A 20436-nucleotide genomic window follows, 5' to 3' on the forward strand; every position below is an offset into this window, starting at 1 on the left:
CTTGTCATTCTGCCTTTACAACTCTCTCTCTCTCTCTCTCTCTCTCTCTCTCTCTCTCTCTCTCTCTCTCTCTCTCTCTCTCTCTCTCTCTCTCTCTCTCTCTCTCTCTCTCTCTCTCTCTCTCTCTCTCTCTCTCTCTCTCTCTCTTATGGATTTTTCTTAATGGCAATGAAAAGATCTAATGGTACACAAATCTCAAGGTAAAAAATGTGTCCCAGTACTGAAGGGGTTAAATAGTGAAGACTGTGGCCATTAATCTTCTGCCTTCTATAGATCTTTCCAAGTGTCAATAAAATGGTCTAATGGTACGCAGATCTCAAGGTAGAAATGTGTCCCAGTACTGAAGGGGTTAAAATAGTGAAGACTGTTGCCATTATTCTTCTGCCCTCTATAGACCTTTCCTGATGTCAATAAAATGTCTAATTGTACACAAATTTCAAGGTAAAAATGTGTGTCAATGTTGAAGGGGGTTAAAATAGTGAAGAATGTGGCCATTAGTCTTCTGACGTCTATAGATCTTTCCTACTGTCAATAAAATGGTCTAATGGTACACAAAATCTCAAGATGTCCTAGTATTAAAGGGGTTAAAATAATGAAGAATGTGGCAGTTAATCTTCTGATCTCTGTAGACCTTTCCTAATGTCAATAAAATGGTCTAATGGTACAGAAATGTCAAGGTAAAATGTGTCCCAGTACTGAAGGGGTTAAAATAGTGAAGACTGTGACCATTAACCTTCTGATGTCTATAAACTTTTCCTAATATCAATAAAATGGTTTAATGGTACACAGATCTCAGGGTAAAATGTGTCCCAGTACTGAAGGGTTGAAATAGTGAAGACTGTGGCCATTAATCTTGTGATCTCCATACACCTCTCCATTTTATTGATATTAGCAAGGGTCTATGGTGGTCAAAGGATTAATGGCCACAGCCTTCACTATTTTAATCAATTCAGTACTGGGACACATTTTACCTTGAGATTTGTGTACCATTAGACCATTTTAATGACATTGGCAAGGGTGTATGGAGGCACAAGATTAATGTGTGTGTTGTTTTAAAATGTTGTTTTCATGTATATTATTACTATTTGATTGTTTACTTTGATTGCTCTCTCTCTCTCTCTCTCTCTCTCTCTCTCTCTCTCTCTCTCTCTCTCTCTCTCTCTCTCTCTCTCTCTCTCTCTCTCTCTCTCTCTCTCTCTCTCTCTCTCTCTCTCTCTCTCTCTCTCTCTCTCTCTCTCTCTCTCTCTCTCTCTCTCTCTCTCTCTCTCTCAATGAAAAGATCTAATGGTACACAAATCTCAAGGTAAAAATGTGTCCCAGTACTGAAGGGGTTAAATAGTGAAGACTGTGGCTATTAATCTTGTCACCTCCATAGACCCTTGCTAATGTCAATAAAATGGTCTAATGGTACACAAATCTCAAGGTAAAAATGTGTCCCAGTACTGAAGGGGTAAAATAGTGAAGATTATGGCCATTAATCTTCTGCCTTCAATAGATCTTTCCAAGTGTCAATAAAATGGTCTAATGGTACGCAGATCTCAAGGTAGAAATATGTCCCAGTACTGAAGGGGTTAAAATAGTGAAGACTTGCCATTATTCTTCTGCCCTCTATAGACCTTTCCTGATGTCAATAAAATGTCTAATTGTACACAAATTTCAAGGTAAAATGTGTGTCAATGTTGAAGGGGGTTAAAATAGTGAAGAATGTGGCCATTAGTCTTCTGACGTCTATAGATCTTTCCTACTGTCAATAAAATGGTCTAATGGTACACAAAATCTCAAGATGTCCCAGTATTAAAGGGGTTAAAATAATGAAGAATGTGGCCGTTAATCTTCTGACCTCTGTAGACCTTTCCTAATGTCAATAAAATGGTCTAATGGTACAGAAATGTCAAGGTAAAAATGTGTCCCAGTACTGAAGGGGTTAAAATAGTGAAGACTGTGACCATTAACCTTCTGATGTCTATAAACTTTTCCTAATATCAATAAAATGGTTTAATGGTACACAGATCTCAGGGTAAAAATGTGTCCCAGTACTGAAGGGGTTGAAATAGTGAAGACTGTGGCCATTAATCTTGTGATCTCCATACACCTCTCCATTTTATTGATATTAGCAAGGGTCTATGGTGGTCAAAGGATTAATGGCCACAGCCTTCACTATTTTAATCAATTCAGTACTGGGACACATTTTTACCTTGAGATTTGTGTACCATTAGACCATTTTATTGATATTAGCAAGGGTCTATGGTGGTCAAAGGATTAATGGCCACAGCCTTCACTATTTTAATCAATTCAGTACTGGGACACATTTTTACCTTGAGATTTGTGTACCATTAGACCATTTTAATGACATTAGCAAGGGTGTATGGAGGGCACAAGATTAATGTGTGTGTGTTTTAAAATGTTGTTTTCATGTATATTATTACTATTTGATTGTTTACTTTGATTGCTCTCTCTCTCTCTCTCTCTCTCTCTCTCTCTCTCTCTCTCTCTCTCTCTCTCTCTCTCTCTCTCTCTCTCTCTCTCTCTCTCTCTCTCTCTCTCTCTCTCTCTCTCTCTCTCTCTCTCTCTCTCTCTCTCTCTCTCTCTCTCTCTCTCTCTCTCTCTCTCTCTCTCTCTCTCTCTCTCTCTCTCTCTCTCTCTCTCTCTCTCTCTCTCTCTCTCTCTCTCTCTCTCTCTCTCTCTCTCTCTCTCTCTCTCTCTCTCTCTCTCTCTCTCTCTCTCTCTCTCTCTCTCTCTCTCTCTCTCTCTCTCTCTCTCTCTCTCTCTCTCTCTCTCTCTCTCTCTCTCTCTCTCTCTCTCTCTCTCTCTCTCTCTCTCTCTCTCTCTCTCTCTCTCTCTCTCTCTCTCTCTCTCTCTCTCTCTCTCTCTCTCTCTCTCTCTCTCTCTCTCTCTCTCTCTCTCTCTCTCTCTCTCTCTCTCTCTCTCTCTCTCTCTCTCTCTCTCTCTCTCTCTCTCTCTCTCTCTCTCTCTCTCTCTCTCTCTCTCTCTCTCTCTCTCTCTCTCTCTCTCTCTCTCTCTCTCTCTCTCTCTCTCTCTCTCTCTCTCTCTCTCTCTCTCTCTCTCTCTCTCTCTCTCTCTCTCTCTCTCTCTATCTTTGAATATTTGTTAACTTGAAAAGTTGTTTAAAAATAATTTGTGAAGTTGAAATTTCTTAAAATTTTGCAAAGTTGAAAATTCATGTTAATATTTATTGTATATTATAAATTGATGTTCAATAATATTGATGTTAATATTTATTGTATATTAAGTTGAAAATTATTGTAGACTTTAAATTCTTTTATATATTATTTATTATTAAGTTGAAAATCATTGTAGACTATTTTTTTTTTATACTGTTAAGTTGAAAATTTGTCTATTTATTGTCTAGACTTTTTCACCATAGGATTTTGCTCACTTTTTATACTCAGTTTTTATTTTTAAGTTGAAAATTTGTGTAGACTTTCTCTGTATTCTTTGTATATATATTGTTTTATTCAGTTGAAAATATTTGTGGGGTTTTTTTTTTGCAGGCAATGTGTAATAATGTCAAAAATTGAATAAAAGTGTAGGGAGACTCTTGTATTTAATTTTAGCTCCAATATGCATCCACCTTATCTCCGGAGACTCTTTAGAGTATTTTCGACTTAGTACGATTTTTAGGGCCCGTTTTTCGGCTTTTTGCCATTTTTTCTAGATTTTACCATTTTTTTAGATTTTTTTTTTTTTTTTGCCATTTTTCTAGATTTTACCATTTTAGTGTTTTTGGCCAGTAGTGCTGTATTTTATGTAGACCGTTTGAAGATTTTTCAGCCAGATGGTATTTTGGGACCATTTTTACATTAAGTTATTGATCAATGTCATGTAACTTTTTCGCTTTAGTTTCATTTCCTAACAACCACTTTTTGTATTGCTTATGATAATAAATAGAAAGCTTCAAATCTAGCGCGTTTTATTTCTGGGGTGTGATCGTTTAGAGCGAGTGTAGGTGGTGGTCAATGGAGGCAATATTGGTGTCAGACGGATCCAAGCCAGCTTGAGGCGACTACTCACTGAAACCACCCACAACCCACAAATATTCCCAGGAAAGGAAATTTAACAAAACCCACAAATATTCCCAGGAAAGGAAATTTACCGAAACAAAAAGATTTCTTTACACATTATTATTCAGTAGTGACAACAGATCCAAGTACAGTGACACCACCATAATGAGGTGGTAGTGGCAGCAAGCGTTGAATAGGAGGATGTCTGCTATGCGAAGCTGAATCTCTGGACTGCGGTGGTGGTGGTGGTGGTGGTGGTGGTGTAGCAGGTGTTTGCCAGGCCGCTGCGAGGCGAAGTCCCTCAGTGCCAGTAGTGGCGACGGCGACACGTGTATTAGCGGGACGGCAGTGAAGGCCCAATGCGAGGCAGTGCCCCTCCGAGTAGCGGTAGCAGCGGCGGCAACGGTCAATGTAGGCGCAGTGCGAAGCCAGAGAGAGTCCTTCCCTGATGGTGCAGGCCGCACGGGATCGCTGCAGTCACGGCTTCGGATCACCAACTCCTGTAATGGAGAAAAATTAACTGATTATCTCCATATGTACCACGCCACACTGTCCTACAATACACACTTCACTGCCTCAGTCAGCCTCTCACTCGCCCTCCTCGATCGTTATTCCACTTACACTCCAGTTACACCCTTCTCCCTCGTTCTCCTCCCAGCGTCTCCCGTGTGACGTAGCATCCTGGCCCTTCATCCTGACACTCCCATCCCTTCATTCTCATCTCCCACGCCAGTCTCAGTAAACCACACCACGTCAAACCCCCTCAAACTTCCCCCACACCCGATCCTCACCCACACAACCAATCTTGCCACACATTCATCTACCTGGTTAGTGGAATCTTCCGTGTCTGCCGTCATCTGTAGGTTCTCGTCTCCAATCCTCCGCCTCACCACACCTGCCTCGCCTCTATCACCCACTCATCCAGCCAGTCTCCCTCAACGGCGGCAGTGGCGGTGGGGAGGCAGAGGTGTTGGTAGTGAGCATTGTCCGTTAAGTGCAAGGTAGACGAGGCTCATTACCGCTGTGGAGTCAGGCCTTTGGATCGTCAACGCCTGTAATGGACAAAAATAAGCATGAACAAAGCAGTACCTTGTTTACTTGTTCACTAATTATCCCTACAGCTAACAAGCAAGATAGCCCTAAGCAAACTCCTTCACTGCCTCAATCAGCCTTTCACTCTTCATTCTACGTATTCTTACCACCACCACCACCAATACCATCACAAAAACAGCAGTATCTTTTTCACTAATTATCTCTAAATGACCAACACCACACATTCCCTTCACGTCTTCACTTCCATCCATAATGTGCCCAAACTCACTCTAAACACTTTATCCCCCCTATTATTTATGTTATGTTATCTGTCTGACCTAAAACTCAACCACTGCCTCAGCCAGCCTTTCACTCGTCTCTACTCAGTTACACGTCTTCACAGTGCCCTAACCCAGCCAAACACTCGCACCACACCATCCATCCCTTCTGTCTTCTATTTTATCACACTGCATTCAGTTAGTTCCCACTCTGCCTCCTCTTGCCACGAGCCATTCACGCTCACTTCATTCCTCCCAGCCATTCTCAACCCTCAACAAACCCTCCCACCCTCCCCACACACAAACCCTCCCACCGTCACTCGTGAACCTCGAACCATTTACGCCAGCCTACCACTTCAAGAACTAATTTCATGGTTATATCCCCAAACTTTTCGTTATGCTACCACATCTCGCTTCTAATGCACGTACCTTGAAACACCAGCCTCGTTACGTTAGGAAATCTTGTCCACTCATTCTTTTCGCCGATTCTGGTACCTATTCTATAACGAGGGAACCACAATGACTAACCTGAAACATTTTAGCCTCAAATACAACTTACTTAAAGGAGTTCTATAGTAACGCGACCCGTTTAATCCCTTCAGCACCAAGACGCGTTTTCATATTCCTTCTGTTACTATTTGGTGATTTTATACAACTTGAGAAACCTTGTGACATCCATACACGCTTTGTAACATCAATAGAATGATTTAATCGTACACACATCTCAAGGTGAAAATGCGTCACAGTACTGAAGAGGTTAAGCGTAATTCTTCCTTCCTACACAACTACAATGACCACGAAAACACTACACTTGTTACAGCCATTACACAAATCTATTCTGAACCCACGTTACTCTAACCACACTAGTGAATGAACGACCATCTGCCCTTATTGACAACTACAAGTAAATTTAACATCCACACGTAGCGATGGTTCCTGATACATCCTACATTGACACACACAGACATCGTACAATTAACCTTCCAATAGACGCAGTGCACATCCTACACATACCCAGTTATCCTTTATCAGTCAACATTCCTAACAACCTTCAAGTTACTGACTAACAATTTCCTATCACCACTGCAGTGTCAACGCGCACACAACACAACACCTCACACCTACACTTCATTTACATAAAAACCACTAACCTCTCCTCCTCTGTGCTGTGCTGTGCTGTGCTGTGGTGTGGTCCGATAACCTCACAGCAGCGGCACGTCACCCCGCCGCACGAAAACCCACGCAGATCAAGCTTCCCGTTGCTGTTCCTGCCGCTGCTGAACGTCACGCCCACGACAAGACACAGACGGACACTGGGCTGCGTACACTCGAGGGGTCGGTGGTGGCGTGGTGGCTGGAGAGATGTAGCGAGCGTGGTGTCTGGATTAATACTGTTCCAGCTACTGCTGACGTTGCTTCGTTCTTGTCTCACCCCCCAACCTGCCAATAAGGAAAGAGCAACTTGAGGGCAAACGAGCATATGAAACGCTGCCAGTGAACCTAACCACTGGTCCACCACCTGGATATAAACTAGCCACGCTCTTTAACTCCTTCCAAACCAACCATTACACACACTCAATTGCATTAATTTGTTTCATCAAGCATTCTCACCTTCCGTGTAGTACTTACAATTATACACGATTTTTTTTATCATTATGTTGTAACAGTTTGAAGCTTCCTTCGTAATAAATGATTATGATAAGATGATAATAATAATATTCTCTCTCTCTCTCTCTCTCTCTCTCTCTCTAAGTGAACCCTGCCTGTAAATTAACGAATAAAAAAAAAACGTATCATTAACGAAAAATTGATTATGAAAGATAAATCTCTCTCTCTCTCTCTCTCTCTCTCTCTCTCTCTCTCTGAACCCTGCCTGTAAATCAACGAATAGATCAAGGAAAAAAAAAAGTATCATTAACGGGAAATGAGTATAATAGATAATAATTCTCTCTCTCTCTCTCTCTCTCTCTCTCTCTCTCTCTCTCTCTCTCTCTCTCTCTCTCTCTCCAAGTGAACCCTGCCTGCAAATCAACGAATCAATATTAAAAAAAAATTAGTAAAAACGTATCATGAACGGATCACTTTTCTAAGGAAGCTTGAGTTGAATTGAGTTGTAAAGACGGAAATGCAACACGTTAGAAGAATGGATAGCTAACCCTTTCAGTACCGTGACACATTACGATATCCATGCTCTACGCTTACTACTGGGTGACTTTATACAGCTTCACAAACTTACGTGGGGATTAAGATAGTGAAGACTGTGGCCATTAACGAGAGTGGTGATGGAGCTGGTGCGATTGTTAGCCAGTCAGGCAGTTAGGCAGGAGCGAGGAGGCATTAAGCTACCTCTCTTAATGAACCCCTTCAGTACTGGGACACATTTTTACCTTGAGATTTGTGCACGGTTAGACCATTTTGTTGACATTACCAAGGGTCTTTGGAGGTCACCAAGTTAATGACCTGCAGGGCTGGAGCTGGTGACCTATGCTTCTTTGAATTATTACACCGCCGATAATGGTGATTGTAGTGATGATGATAATAATGATGATGATGATGATGATGATGGTGATAATATATAGTAGTAGTAGTAGTAGTAGTAGTAGTAGTAAATAATATTAAATAAATAAATAAATAGATAAATAAAAAATAATAATGTAGTAGTAGTAGTAGTAGTAGTAGTAGTAGTAGTAGTAGTAGATAAATGATAAATAATAATAAATAAATAAATAAATAAATAAATAAAAAAAATAAAATAAAATAATAATGATAGTAGTAGTAGTAGTAGTAGTAGTAGTAGTAGTAGTACAATAAATAATAATAACAATAATAATAATAATAATAATAATAACACTAACAACCACTCACAACAACAATCACTAATGCCACAACAATCAGGCGATGAGAGTAAAGGTGAGGACAGTCAGTTAGAAAAGAAAGATTGGTAAGAGGAACAGCCAGCCTATCTAAGACAATATATGTATGTGAAGGTTACCTATACTGCTGACTTGGAGGGAGAGGAAAACTGGCGGAGAATACTGAAGACGCCTCATTTCATAGGGAGTGTTTATATTGTTCTAATGTGATGATGTGTGAAGATTCCCAGTTTAGATTAGCAGAAGTAAATGACAGAGCCAGGATGTTCAGTCTATAGAAGTGAGGGAACAGTTGAGTGTCATTGAAGAAGACGAGATAACTGGTGGTGTGTGTGTGTGTGTGTGTGTGTGTGTGTGTGTGTGTGTGTGTGTGTGTGTGTGTGTGTGTACGTGAGTGCGTGCGTCCAGCGAGCGCCTACATTATACTAAGCCTTATCGTCCACCACCACCACCACCACCACAGTCGTCAACAGGCGGGGCACCTTCACAAATTTTAAACACAAACTTTTTCCTTAAAACGTGCAAAGGACGAGTGAAGAAGCGAGTGAATTGTGTTTTGTGCGTGTATGGACGAGTTCCTGTGCGTGTCATCATGTAACTCACGCCTCGGAAAGTAGTAGTAGTAGTAGTAGTAGTAGTAGTAGTAGTAGTAGTAGTAGTAGTAGTAGTAGTAGTAGTAGTAGTAGTAGTAGTAGTAGTAGTAGTAGTAGTAGTAGAAAGATTGTTTTTGTAGTAGTAGTAGTAGTAGTAGTAGTAGTAGAAAGTTTTGTAGTAGTAGTAGTAGTAGTAGTAGTAGTAGTAGAAAGATTGTTTAGTAGTAGTAGTAGTAGTAGTAGTAGTAGTAGTAGTAGAAAGATTGTTTTTGTAGTAGTAGTAGTAGTAGTAGTAGTAGTAGTAGAAAGATTGTTTTTTGTAGTAGTAGTAGTAGTAGTAGTAGTAGTAGTAGTAGTAGTAGTAGTAGTAGTAGTAGTAGTAGTAGTAGTAGTAGTAGTAGTAGTAGTAGTAGTAGTATGAGTGAGTTTGGCATGGCTATTACAAGGCAGTTAATCCCTTGAATACTGACACACATTTTTTAGGTTGTAGTGCGATTTGAGTATTTAGTTTGCGTGAGGAAGGGTGTATGAGGTCAAAAGATTAGTGGTCAAACACCACCAGTTAGTAAGCAGAATGAATATGTAAACACGTCCTGGTACTGAAGAGGTTAACCATCATCACCTTCACAACAGTCGTGCACTGCCTCATCAAACTCTCTTGTAAATACCGAATACCACATCATTTTATCAGGCAATACCGGGTTGACACTTCATAATACAGGCTTCACTTAACTCCATAACAACATAACTAAATAAATAACAACATGAGCAATGAAAGACAACACAAGCTCACTTGTAAATACCAAACAAGGCTGCCACTCGTAGGGGAAATCCCCTTCAGTAGGTCATTTTAGCCTAATGTAGGGGGTAGGGAATACCTACGGGGAAAATACCATTTGTAAGGAAACTACAGTTTATTGACAATATGTAGGGGAAGTTTTTTTTTTTTTTTTTTACTTTAAACACTATAAATATTTGTCTGGACACCAATTACAGTTTATAAACAAAATAAATAAATAAATAAATAAATAAATAAATAAATATATATAAATATATATATATATATATATATATATATATATATATATATATATATATATATATTATTATTATTATGTATGTGTATTATTGTGTGTGTGTGTGTGTGTGTGTGTGTGTGTGTGTGTGTGTGTGTGTGTGTGTGTGTGTGTGTGTGTGTGTGTGTGTGTGCTCACTGCATTGTACACACTGGCTCAGGCGTTGCCAGGCTGCTCCACGCCGAACGGCCACTGTATGACACATACTTGCATTGCATTTTTCTGCATCCAGCGTTTATTTATCATGCTTATCACAAATGCATAGAGATAACATCATCATGCATGTTAGAATGAAAAAACAAACAAACCTGTTAGATCAAGCTTATGAGTGGTGGTGGTCTCTGTAGCGGGGTCCACACTTGTGGTGGAGGTGACTGGTGAGCTGCGGTGTCTGGCAGAGATCCTGTCAAAGTTAGCACAAAACGTTAACTGACCACTAATGATGTAAGAGAGAGAGAGTGTTTGTTGGCATTGTAGGAAAGAAAACGACAAGTTTACTGTACTTGACGACAAACTAATCAAATCTGGCCGCGCCTTCATTAAGAAAATTCCATGTCCACTATTGTGGACACCCGCTTTAACACCCCACGTTCCGCTGACTCCCCCCCACTCCCTAGAGAGAGAGAGAGAGAGAGAGAGAGAGAGAGAGAGAGAGAGAGAGAGAGAGGTAAATAAATGAGATCAATAATAGAATAAAGAAAGGTGAAGCAGAATGAATGACTATTTACAATGATGACACGCAGTGTGTGTGTGTGTGTGTGTGTGTGTGTGTGTGTGTGTGTGTGTGTGTGTGTGTGTGTGTGTGTGTGATAATATGAGTCTGCTTGCGTATGCGTTCGTTTGTGTGCGTGCGTAAGGCTTTGCGTGAGTGTGTGTGTGTGTGTGTGTGTGTGTGTGTGTGTGTGTGTGTGTGTGTGTGTGTGTGTGTGTGTGTGTGTGTGTTACTGCGTGCGTGCGACAAAAAAAAGCCCTGTCAAAAAGTACCTCCAAAAAGACCACTAAAACAAACTCCAAACCCTGCCAGGAAGCCTCGTCAAAGCAAAAATCCCGCCAAAAAAAATCTAACTAAAACACCCCACCATGAACACCTGCAAAAATGACCGTCCAAAATGTCCCATAAAACACACACACACACACACACACACACACACACACACACACACACACACGAAAAAGTCCCATCACAAAACTGCCAAAAGGTCCCACCAAAATGCCCCTCCAAAAAGTCCCTCCAAAAACACCAGCCAAAACAAACTACAAAAATCCCTGCCACGAAGCCTCATCAAAGTCAAAATTCAGCCAAAAAAATGCAGCTAAATCTTCCCACCATGAAGACCTGCAAAAATGTCCTGCTAAAATGTCTCTGCCAAAGCCCCGCCAAGAAAAAGACCCACGAAGCCCCGCCAAATTGACCCTCCAACATGCTCCGTCAATAAAAATCGCGTAAAATTTCCGCCACAAAACTCCGCCAAAACGTCACGCCAAAAAGCCTTGCCAAAAACCTCGCCAGGATCCCCAGTCAAAATACCCGCCAAAAGCCGATACAAAATCCCTGCCAAAAGCCCCACCAAAAAGACCAGCAAAAATAAAATCCAAAAACCCCTGAAACGAAGCCTCATCAAAATAAAAATCGGGTCAAAAACTGCATCTGTGTGTGTGTGTGTGTGTGTGTGTGTGTGTGTGTGTGTGTGTGTGTGTGTGTGTGTGTGTGTTTGCATATATTTGTGTGTAATTCACCTCGGTCGCGTGCTGGTCACCCAGCCAGTCTTCCCCATTACGGAGCGAGCTCAGAGCTCATAGACCGATCTTCGGGTAGGACTGAGACCACAACACACTCCACACACCGGGAAAACGAAGCCACAACTCCTCCAGTTACATCCCGTACCTATTTACTGCTAGGTGAACAGGGGCTACACATTAACCCCTTCAATACGGTGACGCCTACGTAGGCGTCATATTTCTTTTCTGAGCTTTCTTCAGTTCAGTTGTCCCGTATAATGTGTTGGATACCAACTACACACGCCGTATGCTGTCCTTGAAATCCTAGTGCTCCTCCCACCATCCTTGTCTCCACCAATCACTAAAGATAAGCTACATGCGTCCCGCCTTGTGTCTAAAATTCCCCAATGGCATAGACTGTTTCCATCTCTCTCTCTCTCTCTCTCTCTCTCTCTCTCTCTCTCTCTCTCTCTCTCGAAAGATAAGTTACATGCGTCCCGCCTTGTAACATTCGTGAAAACACACACACACACACACACACACACACACACACACACACACACACACAAAACAACAAATTTTCTAACAAATTTTCTCTCTCTCTCTCTCTCTCTCTCTCTCTCTCTCTCTCTCTCTCTCCGTTTCCGTCTCCCTTCCCTCCCTCACCCTCTTCCTCTCGAAAAATAAGCTACATGCGTCCCGCTTGTGTCTAAAATATTAGCAAATGTCTCTCTCTCTCTCTCTCTCTCTCTCTCTCTCTCTCTCTCTCTCTCTCTCTCCGAAGAGAGAAGCGTCCACTTTCCTCTTCGAAGGCGATATAGTAACTAAAAAATAGCAGCATAATACACAAAGATGACAAGTATGACGAGCTTGCATGAGTTTCCCGCGCTAGGGGCGCGGCACTACCACCCGTATATCATACAGGCGGGCTTTTTTAACATCCGGCGCGAAGGGGTTAAGAGGCTTGCCCAGTGTGTGTGTGTGTGTGTGTGTGTGTGTGTGTCATTTCTTCTAAGTTGTTGCATTTCCATCATTACAACTCAATTCAACTCAAGCTTCCTTAGAAAAGTGATCCGTTCATGATACGTTTTTACTCTTCATTTTTTTAATATTGATTAGTTGATTTGCAGGCATGGTTCACTTGGAGAGAGAGAGAGAGAGAGAGAGAGAGAGAGAGAGAGAATTATTATTACCTATTATAATCAATTTCCCGTTAATGATACGTTTTTCTTTTATCTTTATTCGTTGATTTACAGGTAGGGTTTAGAGAGAGAGAGAGAGAGAGAGAGAGAGAGAGAGAGAGAGAGAGAATTATTATCTATCATAATCATTTACAACGAAGGAAGCTTCAAAATGTTACAACAAAATTTTAAAAAATTCCTGTATTATTCTAAATACTACACGGAAGATAAGAATGATTGATAAAACAAACATATGCAATTGAGTTTGTGTAATAACGGTTGGTTTGGAAGGCGTTAAAGAGCGTGGCTAATTTATATCCAGGTGGTGGACCAGTGGTTCGGTTCACCGGCAGCGTTTCATAATGTTCGTTTGGCCTCAAATTGCTCTTTCCTTATCGGCAGGTTTTTTTTTTTTTTTTTTTGGGGGGGGGAGGGTAGACGAGAACGAAGCTCAGGATGGCAGTGAGAGCAGTAGTACTTCAGATACCACGCCCGATACATCTTTCAGTCCCCACGCCACCACCGACCCCTCGAGTCTACGCAGCCCAGTGGCCGTGTGTGTCTTGGCGTTGGGCGTGACGTGCAGCAACGGGAAGCTTGATGCACAGCAGAGCGCAGCACAGCACAGCACAGCACAGCACAGCGGAGAGATTGGTGGTGTATGTAAATAAATAGTGTGCGTTGACTTGCTGTGATGATAGGAAGGAAGTTGTTAGTCAGTCAATAGAGGGTTGTTAGGAATTTTGACTGATAAAAGGATAACAGGATATGTGTAGGATGTGCACTGTGTCTAATGGAAGGTTAACTATACGGTGTCTGTCTGCTTGTATGTAACTAAGATGTATCGGGAACCATCGCTACGTATACTGTGTCTAATGGAAGGTTAACTATACGGTGTCTGCGTGTCTATGTAGGATGTATCCGGAACCATCGCTACGTATGAGTGTTAAATTTTAAATTTACTTGGTCATTCATTTACTAGTGCGGTTAGAGTAACGGGTTCAGAATAGATTTGGGTAATGACCGTGGCAAGTGAAGTGTTTTCGTGGTCATTGTAGTTGTGTAGGAAGGAAGAATTAGTTATCCTCTTCAGTACTGTGACGCATTTTCACCTTGAGACGTGTGTACGATTAGATAATTCTATTGTTACAAAGCGTGTATAGATGTCACAAGGTTAATGGCCTGTGTCTTCACTATTTTAATTCCTCGCGTAAGTTTCTGAAGTTGTATAAGATAAAGTACTAACGGAAGGAATATGAAAAAGCGTCTTGGTGCTGAAGAGATTAAACGTGTCGCGTTACTATAGAACTCCTTAAGTAAGTTGTATTTGAGGCTAAAATATTTCGGTAAGTCGTTGTGGTTCCCTTGTTATACAATGGCTACCTCTGCGAAAAGAATGAGTGGACAGGATTTCTTAACGTGGATTTCTTAACGTAACGGGGCTGGTGTTTCAAGGTACGTGCATTAGAAACGAGATGTGGTAGTATAACGGTAAGTTTGGGGATATATTCTTGAAATTAGTTCTTAGTGGTAAGCGGGCGTAGATGTTTAAGAGGTTCAAGAGTGATGTAGGTAATTGGTAAACTCGGATACTAATGTTCATGTTCGATTTGTGGTAGTGGTGGTGGTGGTGGTGGTGGGTGGTGGTAGTATCAAGAATACGTAGAATGAAGAGTGAAAGGCTGATTGAGGCAGTGAAGGAGTGTTTAGGGCAATGTTGCCTGTTAGCTGTAGGGATAATTAGTGAACAAGTTCATTTTTTTTGTTCATTTTTGTCCATTACAGGAGTTGACGATCCAAAGGCCTGACTCCACAGCGGTAATGAGCCTTGTGTACCTTGCACTGTCTTCACTGACAACGCCCACTACTAACCCCTCTGCCTCCGCCACCGTTTCAAGATCAGGGAAGGACTCTGCCTTGCATCGCGCACTGTGATGGTCGCCGCCCTCGCCCTCGCCCCCGCCCCCGCACCCGCCGCCGCCGCTGCTGCTGCTGCTGCTGCTGCCGCCGCTAAGGGAGAATAGTTTGTTGAGTGGATGACGGCGCGTTCACTGACCCTCTCCCCATTACCCTACCAACTCCGGCCACCCACCCCCCTGCCACCAGACACCTGCTACACCACCACTACCGCCGGCTCCGTCCAGTGAAAGATTCATCGCAGACCTGCCATTCAACGCCTGCCGCCGCCGCCGCCGCCGCCACCACCACCACCACCTCCTTATGGTGGTGTCACTGTACCTGGAGCTGTTGTCATGATTGAATAATAAATTGTGAAGAAATCTTTATTGTTTTGGAGAATTTCCTTTCCTGGGAATATTTGTGGCTGACTAGTCAGTAGTCGCCTCAGGCTGGCTTAGGTCACTGTCTGACACACCAATATTGCCTCCATCAACCTCCCACACTCTCTAAACAATAACAGGCCAGAAATAAAAAACACGCTAACTAATTTCATGCTTTTTTTTTATCATAGCAATACAAGAAAATGGAGAGAGATGAGCTAATGTGAAAATATTAAAATGTGGGGGTGAAAAAAAATGAGTAAATTAAGAAAAGACATTATCCTTGAAAAGTTATGGAAAAGTCCAAAAAAATATTGCATACCTGGCCAAAAAAACGGCAAAAAATGGTCAAAGCAAAAACCAAAGCAGATCCCTAAATACTGCACTACTGGCCAAAAACCAGCAGAAAATGGTTAAAAAACTAGCCAAAACCCCCCAAACTGACCCTAAATACTGCACTACTGGCCAAAAAAACCATAAGAAATGCAGGAAATTCCCCAAATGGACCCCAAAAACACCCCAAATGGCTCTAAAAATGCAGAAAATGGACCTAAAAACCCCCACAAATGGCCCTAAAAATGTACTTAAGTCAAAAATACTCGAAAGAGTCTCCGGAGATTAGGCAGATCCATATTGGAGTTAAAATTAAATGCAAGAGTCTCCCTAGACTTTTATTTAACAATTCTTTACATTATTACATTGCCAGGAAGTCTACAAATATTTTAATAAAAAAAAAAAAAAATTTATATATACAAAGAATACAGTGAAAAGTCTACACAAATTTTCAACTTAGTATAAAAACAGTGAGCAAAATCTATACAGATTCAACTTAGTATAAAAACTGAGCAAAATCTATACAGAAAAGTCTACACAAATTTTCAACTTAATAAAAAAACATTAAAAATGAACTTAGTATAAAAACAATGAGTAAATTCTATACAATAAAAAAACATTAAAAATGAACTTAGTATAAAAACAATGAGTAAATTCTATACAATAAAAAAACATTAAAAATGAACTTAGTATAAAAACAATGAGTAAATTCTATACAGTGAAAAAGTCCACAATAATTTTCAACTTAATATAAAACAAACATTTACAACTTAACAAAAAAATCTGCACAAATTTTCATATTTGCAAAATTTTAAAACACTTTTCAACTTCACAAAATATTTTAAAACAATTCTTTCATGTTAACAATTATTCAAAGATAAAAATGTTTGGTTTTGAAGTGACACAATCTTACAAACAAACTGTTTCAACAATGAGAGAGAGAGAGAGAGAGAGAGAGAGAGAGAGAGAGAGAGAGAGAGAGAGAGAGAGAGAGAGAGAGAGAGAGAGAGAGCAATCAAAATAAACAATCAAATAGTAATAACATACATGAAAACAATACATTTTAAAAACAACACACACACATTAATCTTGTGCCCTCCATACACCCTTGCTAATGTCAATAAAATGGTCTAATGGTACAAAAATTTCAAGGTAAAAATGTGTCCTAGTACTGAAGGGGTTAAAATAGTGAAGACTGTTGCCATTAATCTTCTGACCACCATAGATCCTTGCTATTGTCAATAAAATGGTCTAATAGTACACAAATCTCAATGTAAAAATGTGTCTCAGTACTGAATTCATAGAAGCAATCTGCAGACTAAGATACACTCTTGATACACCCCTGACACCCTGACACACCCTCACCTCACACACACCTCCTAAAAACTTAACATACCCTTTCAAAAACCACAAAAAAGTGATTAACCAGCACAAACACACCCACACAGCACACTCTAAGGGTAAGTTCACACTACAAGCAGAGTGGGCAGAGTGGTTGCTAGCGGCAATAATTTTGACATTGTTTTGGACGTACAGACGCAAAATAATTATTGTGGCACATTTTTTGTGGGTGGGAAGCCAGCAGCCCTCCACGACTCCACCCACGGCCAAGGTGTCCACCAGTGTGAGCCTTTATTGCTGACAACAAAATGACAATCAATGACCACACTGTGCATAGTTCTGGTACAATTTGACTCTTTATATTAATAGTCTGCTGAGAAAAGCTGATTTTGTGATATTCTGGTCCTAGACATGAAACAAAACACACTTTTTTTTTTCTACAGCTGTTCCTTCCCTTGAGGAAAAATGAAAGGAAGAGGAAAGAAAAAGAAAAGAGAGAGAAAAAGAGAGGAGAATGAAGTGATATTCTCGTCCTATACATGAAAGGAAAACACTTTTCTTTTTTCCACACCTGTTCCATCCGTTGAGGAAAAATGAAAGGAAACTGACGAAAAAAAAAAAAAAAAAAAAAAAAAAAAGAGAGAGAGAAAAGAAGAGAGGAAAAGGAAGTGATATTCTGATCCTATATATGAAAGGAAAACACAAACCCTTTTCCTTTTTCCTACAGCTGTTCCATCTCTTGAGGAAAAATGAAAGGAAGAAGAGAAAATATAAAAGAACGAAGGAAGAGAGAGAAAAAGAGAGAAGGAAGTGATATTCTGGTCCTATACATGAAAGGAAAACACTTTTTTCTTAATTTCCTACAGCTGTTCCATCCCTTGAGGAAAAATGAAAGGAAGAAGAGGAAACATAAAAGAAAGAAGGAAGAGAGAGAAAGAGAGAAAAAACACACTGTACAGATCAGTGAGCCCCACACACACACACACACACACACACAATGACTTTACCAACAGAATTTCACGTTCCTTTATATATCGTCAAATTTTTTGTTGTCCTTCCAGGTAAACACTGTGGAATTTGACACTATTTATTTATTTATTATTATTATTTCTTTTTTATCATATTGTTGCCTGCCCGACCTGCTCTGTGGCTAAGTGGACACCCAGAATTCTTGTGTAGGTCACCCTGCTCTGCTTATTGTGTGAACACCTAACCGGACCGCTCTGCTTGTAGTGTGAGCATACCCTTACACACACACACACACACACACAGGAAGAGAGGAGAAGATATATTGAATTGTTGGAAGAGGCAAGAAGAAAAAATAATGAACTGTCTGAAGAGGAAAAGGAAAAGTTTTTTTGGAGAGTTATAGAAGAGAGAGTCAAAAAATGGTATGTGGAAAGAAGGAATACAGAGGAACCCCTAGAGGGACCAGTAGGTGGACCGTAATGTATACTAATATAGATGGAATACTGTCAAGTAGATTAGAATTGCAAGCCTGATATAGTGTGTTTGACGGAGACAAAATTACATGAAAAAACAAAGGTAAATTTGGATAATAAATACAATATATGGAGAAAGGATAGAGAGGGTAAAGGTGGAGGAGGAGTTATGATTATGACGAAGAAGGAGATAAATGTGGATAAGGTTTGGTATGGGAAGAACAATGCAGAAGTGATAAGCATAAGGTTAAAAAGTGATGGAAAAGAATTAGTAATCATGGTGACCTATGTACCTCCTAAAACAAATTCTTGGACATTAAGGGAATACGACAATATGATCAAGGATACTTTACAGAGTTTGCAAAGTGGAAACTGGAAAAAGAAAGGTGATACTAGTAGGAGATTTTAATTGTAAAGAAGTGGATTGGGAAAATCTAGTAAGTGCTGTTGGAGAGGAAGCATGGGGAGAGAGATTCCTTAATCTAATGATGGAAAATATGATGGAACAGAGGGTGAAAGAAAATACTCGATATAGAGGAGATGATGAACCCGCTAGACTGGATTTGGTGTTAACACGAGAAGTGTACCTATGTGGGGATATACAATATAAATGTCCATTGGGGAAGAGTGATCATGTGGTTATGGAGATGCAGATGGCAATAACACAGCGAAGGAGAGATGAGACATACAGGAGTGGTAGATTGAATTATAGTAAGATGAACACACAAAATTTGAACAATTATTTTAGAACATTAGATTGGGAGGAGATGTTACAAATCAGAGAAGTGCAAAAAAAAAAATGAGATTTTTATGAAATATTATAAAGAAGGAGTTATGAAATTTGTATCACAGTATAAACCGAGAGAGGAAGGAAGAAAGGATTGGTTTAATGCAACTTGTGTTAAGGCTAAAGAAATGAGAGATGTGGCTTGGAAAAGATAGAAAAGAACAGGAATATACTAAATAAGGAGAATTATAGAGTGGCGAGAAATGAGTATGTGAGGGTAAGGAGGAGGAAGAAAGAAAATTTGAAAAAGATATTGTAGACAAGAGTAAGGAACATCCAAAATTGTTTTACAGGTTCATAAATGGTAAACTTAAAACGAGAGAGTCCATTGAAAGATTAAAAGGAGAGCAAGGGATAGTAGATGACCCTAGGAATATCGCGGAATTGCTAAATAATAGGTTTCAACAAGTATTTACTAAAGAAACAATGTTTGTAAAGCCTCAAAATGTAGAAGGAAATGTGCACATGGATGACATTAAGATACCTAAAAAGGAATTATATAAAATGTTGGAGGAACTTAAAGATGATAAAGCGATGGGACCAGACGAAGTTTCAGGAAAATTATTGAAGGAATGTAGAGAAGAATTGATTGATCCATTATATGATATCATAAGGTGCTCATTAGAAACTGGGGAAGTACCGGTGGAGTGGAAAAGAGCTGAAGTGGTGCCCATTTATAAGGGAGGCAGTAAGGAAGAGCCTCTTAACTATAGACCTGTGTCTCTAACAAGTGTGGTCAGTAAGATTTGTGAGAGGGTGATAAAGAAATATTGGATACGGTTCTTGGAGGATCATAAGTTATTATCGGATCATCAATTTGGCTTTAGGAAAAGGAGGTCATGTGTAACAAATCTACTGAGCTTTTATTTTGAGAGTGGTTGACAAAATACAAGAGAGAGAGGGATGGATGGACTGTGTATATTTGGATTTGAAAAAAGCTTTTGACAAGGTACCTCACATGAGACTGCTATGGAAATTAAAGATTTATGGAGGACTGAAGGGAAAATTGTTAAAATGGATGGAAAACTATTTGAGATGGAGGAGATGAGAACGGTAATAAGGGATGCAAAGTCGGACTGGTTGGTGGTGGAGAGTGGAGTCCCACAAGGTTCAGTGCTGGCACCTATACTTTTCCTTGTCTATATTAATGAGTAAACAGTTATATTAATTTGTTTGCGGATGATGCGAAATTGTGTAGGTGTGTGAAGAGTGAAAAGATTGTGAAATTTAACAGGCAGATCTAGATAGGATTTGGGAGTGGAGCAAGAGGTGGGAGATGGAATTTAATCTGAACAAAAGTCATGTAATGGAGATGGGGAAGAGTGGAAGACGGCCAAGAGGGTCATATAAGATGGGTGAAGGAGTAGTGTTGAAAAAGGTGGAAAAGGAAAAGGATTTGAGAGTGATAATACAAGACCATGAGCAGTTTGAGGCTCATATTGACAAGATGTTTGGAGAAATATATAATTTGATTATAAAT

The 20436-nt window shown here is 40.1% G+C and overlaps 3 protein-coding genes across 6 annotated transcripts in view; 1 reads left to right on the forward strand and 2 right to left on the reverse strand.

The window, feature by feature from the left end:
* Positions 1-10517, reverse strand: part of LOC123502273 — a 22746-nt gene extending 12229 nt beyond the window's left edge. The window contains exons 1-4 of one of the 3 annotated variants that reach the window (XM_045251490.1): positions 10183-10517; positions 6484-6772; positions 5762-5832; positions 4963-5074 (exon numbers count right to left, since the gene is read on the reverse strand). In XM_045251490.1, coding sequence (XP_045107425.1) covers positions 5052-5074; positions 5762-5832; positions 6484-6772; positions 10183-10414 — 615 coding nt within the window. In that variant the 5' untranslated portion in view covers positions 10415-10517 and the 3' untranslated portion in view covers positions 4963-5051. Of the gene's footprint in view, positions 1-4943; positions 5075-5761; positions 5833-6483; positions 6773-10182 lie in introns of those variants that run through there. The other 2 variants (XM_045251491.1, XM_045251492.1) reach the window with 2 other exon arrangements.
* Positions 4124-4912, reverse strand: LOC123502274. Of its 2 annotated transcripts, none has more exons than XM_045251494.1 (2): positions 4847-4912; positions 4124-4522 (listed from the first exon to the last, which is right to left on the reverse strand). In XM_045251494.1, the coding sequence occupies exons 1-2, from the start codon at positions 4877-4879 to the stop codon at positions 4133-4135; spliced, it is 423 nt and encodes a 140-aa protein (XP_045107429.1). In that variant the 5' UTR covers positions 4880-4912; the 3' UTR covers positions 4124-4132. The 2 variants fall into 2 exon arrangements, with proteins under 2 accessions (XP_045107429.1, XP_045107428.1); XM_045251493.1 differs by lacking the exon at positions 4847-4912 and adding an exon at positions 4644-4830.
* A 567-nt stretch (positions 10518-11084) lies between the features above and the next one.
* Positions 11085-15055, forward strand: LOC123502507. The gene is made up of 3 exons (XM_045251630.1): positions 11085-11220; positions 13177-13433; positions 14560-15055. Exons 1-3 carry the CDS (start codon positions 11085-11087, stop codon positions 14707-14709), a joined length of 543 nt encoding a protein of 180 aa, XP_045107565.1. The 3' UTR covers positions 14710-15055.
* Positions 15056-20436: the final 5381 nt, after the last annotated feature.

Source organism: Portunus trituberculatus, chromosome 11, assembly GCF_017591435.1.
Source record: "Portunus trituberculatus isolate SZX2019 chromosome 11, ASM1759143v1, whole genome shotgun sequence".
Classification (NCBI taxonomy): domain Eukaryota; kingdom Metazoa; phylum Arthropoda; class Malacostraca; order Decapoda; family Portunidae; genus Portunus; species Portunus trituberculatus.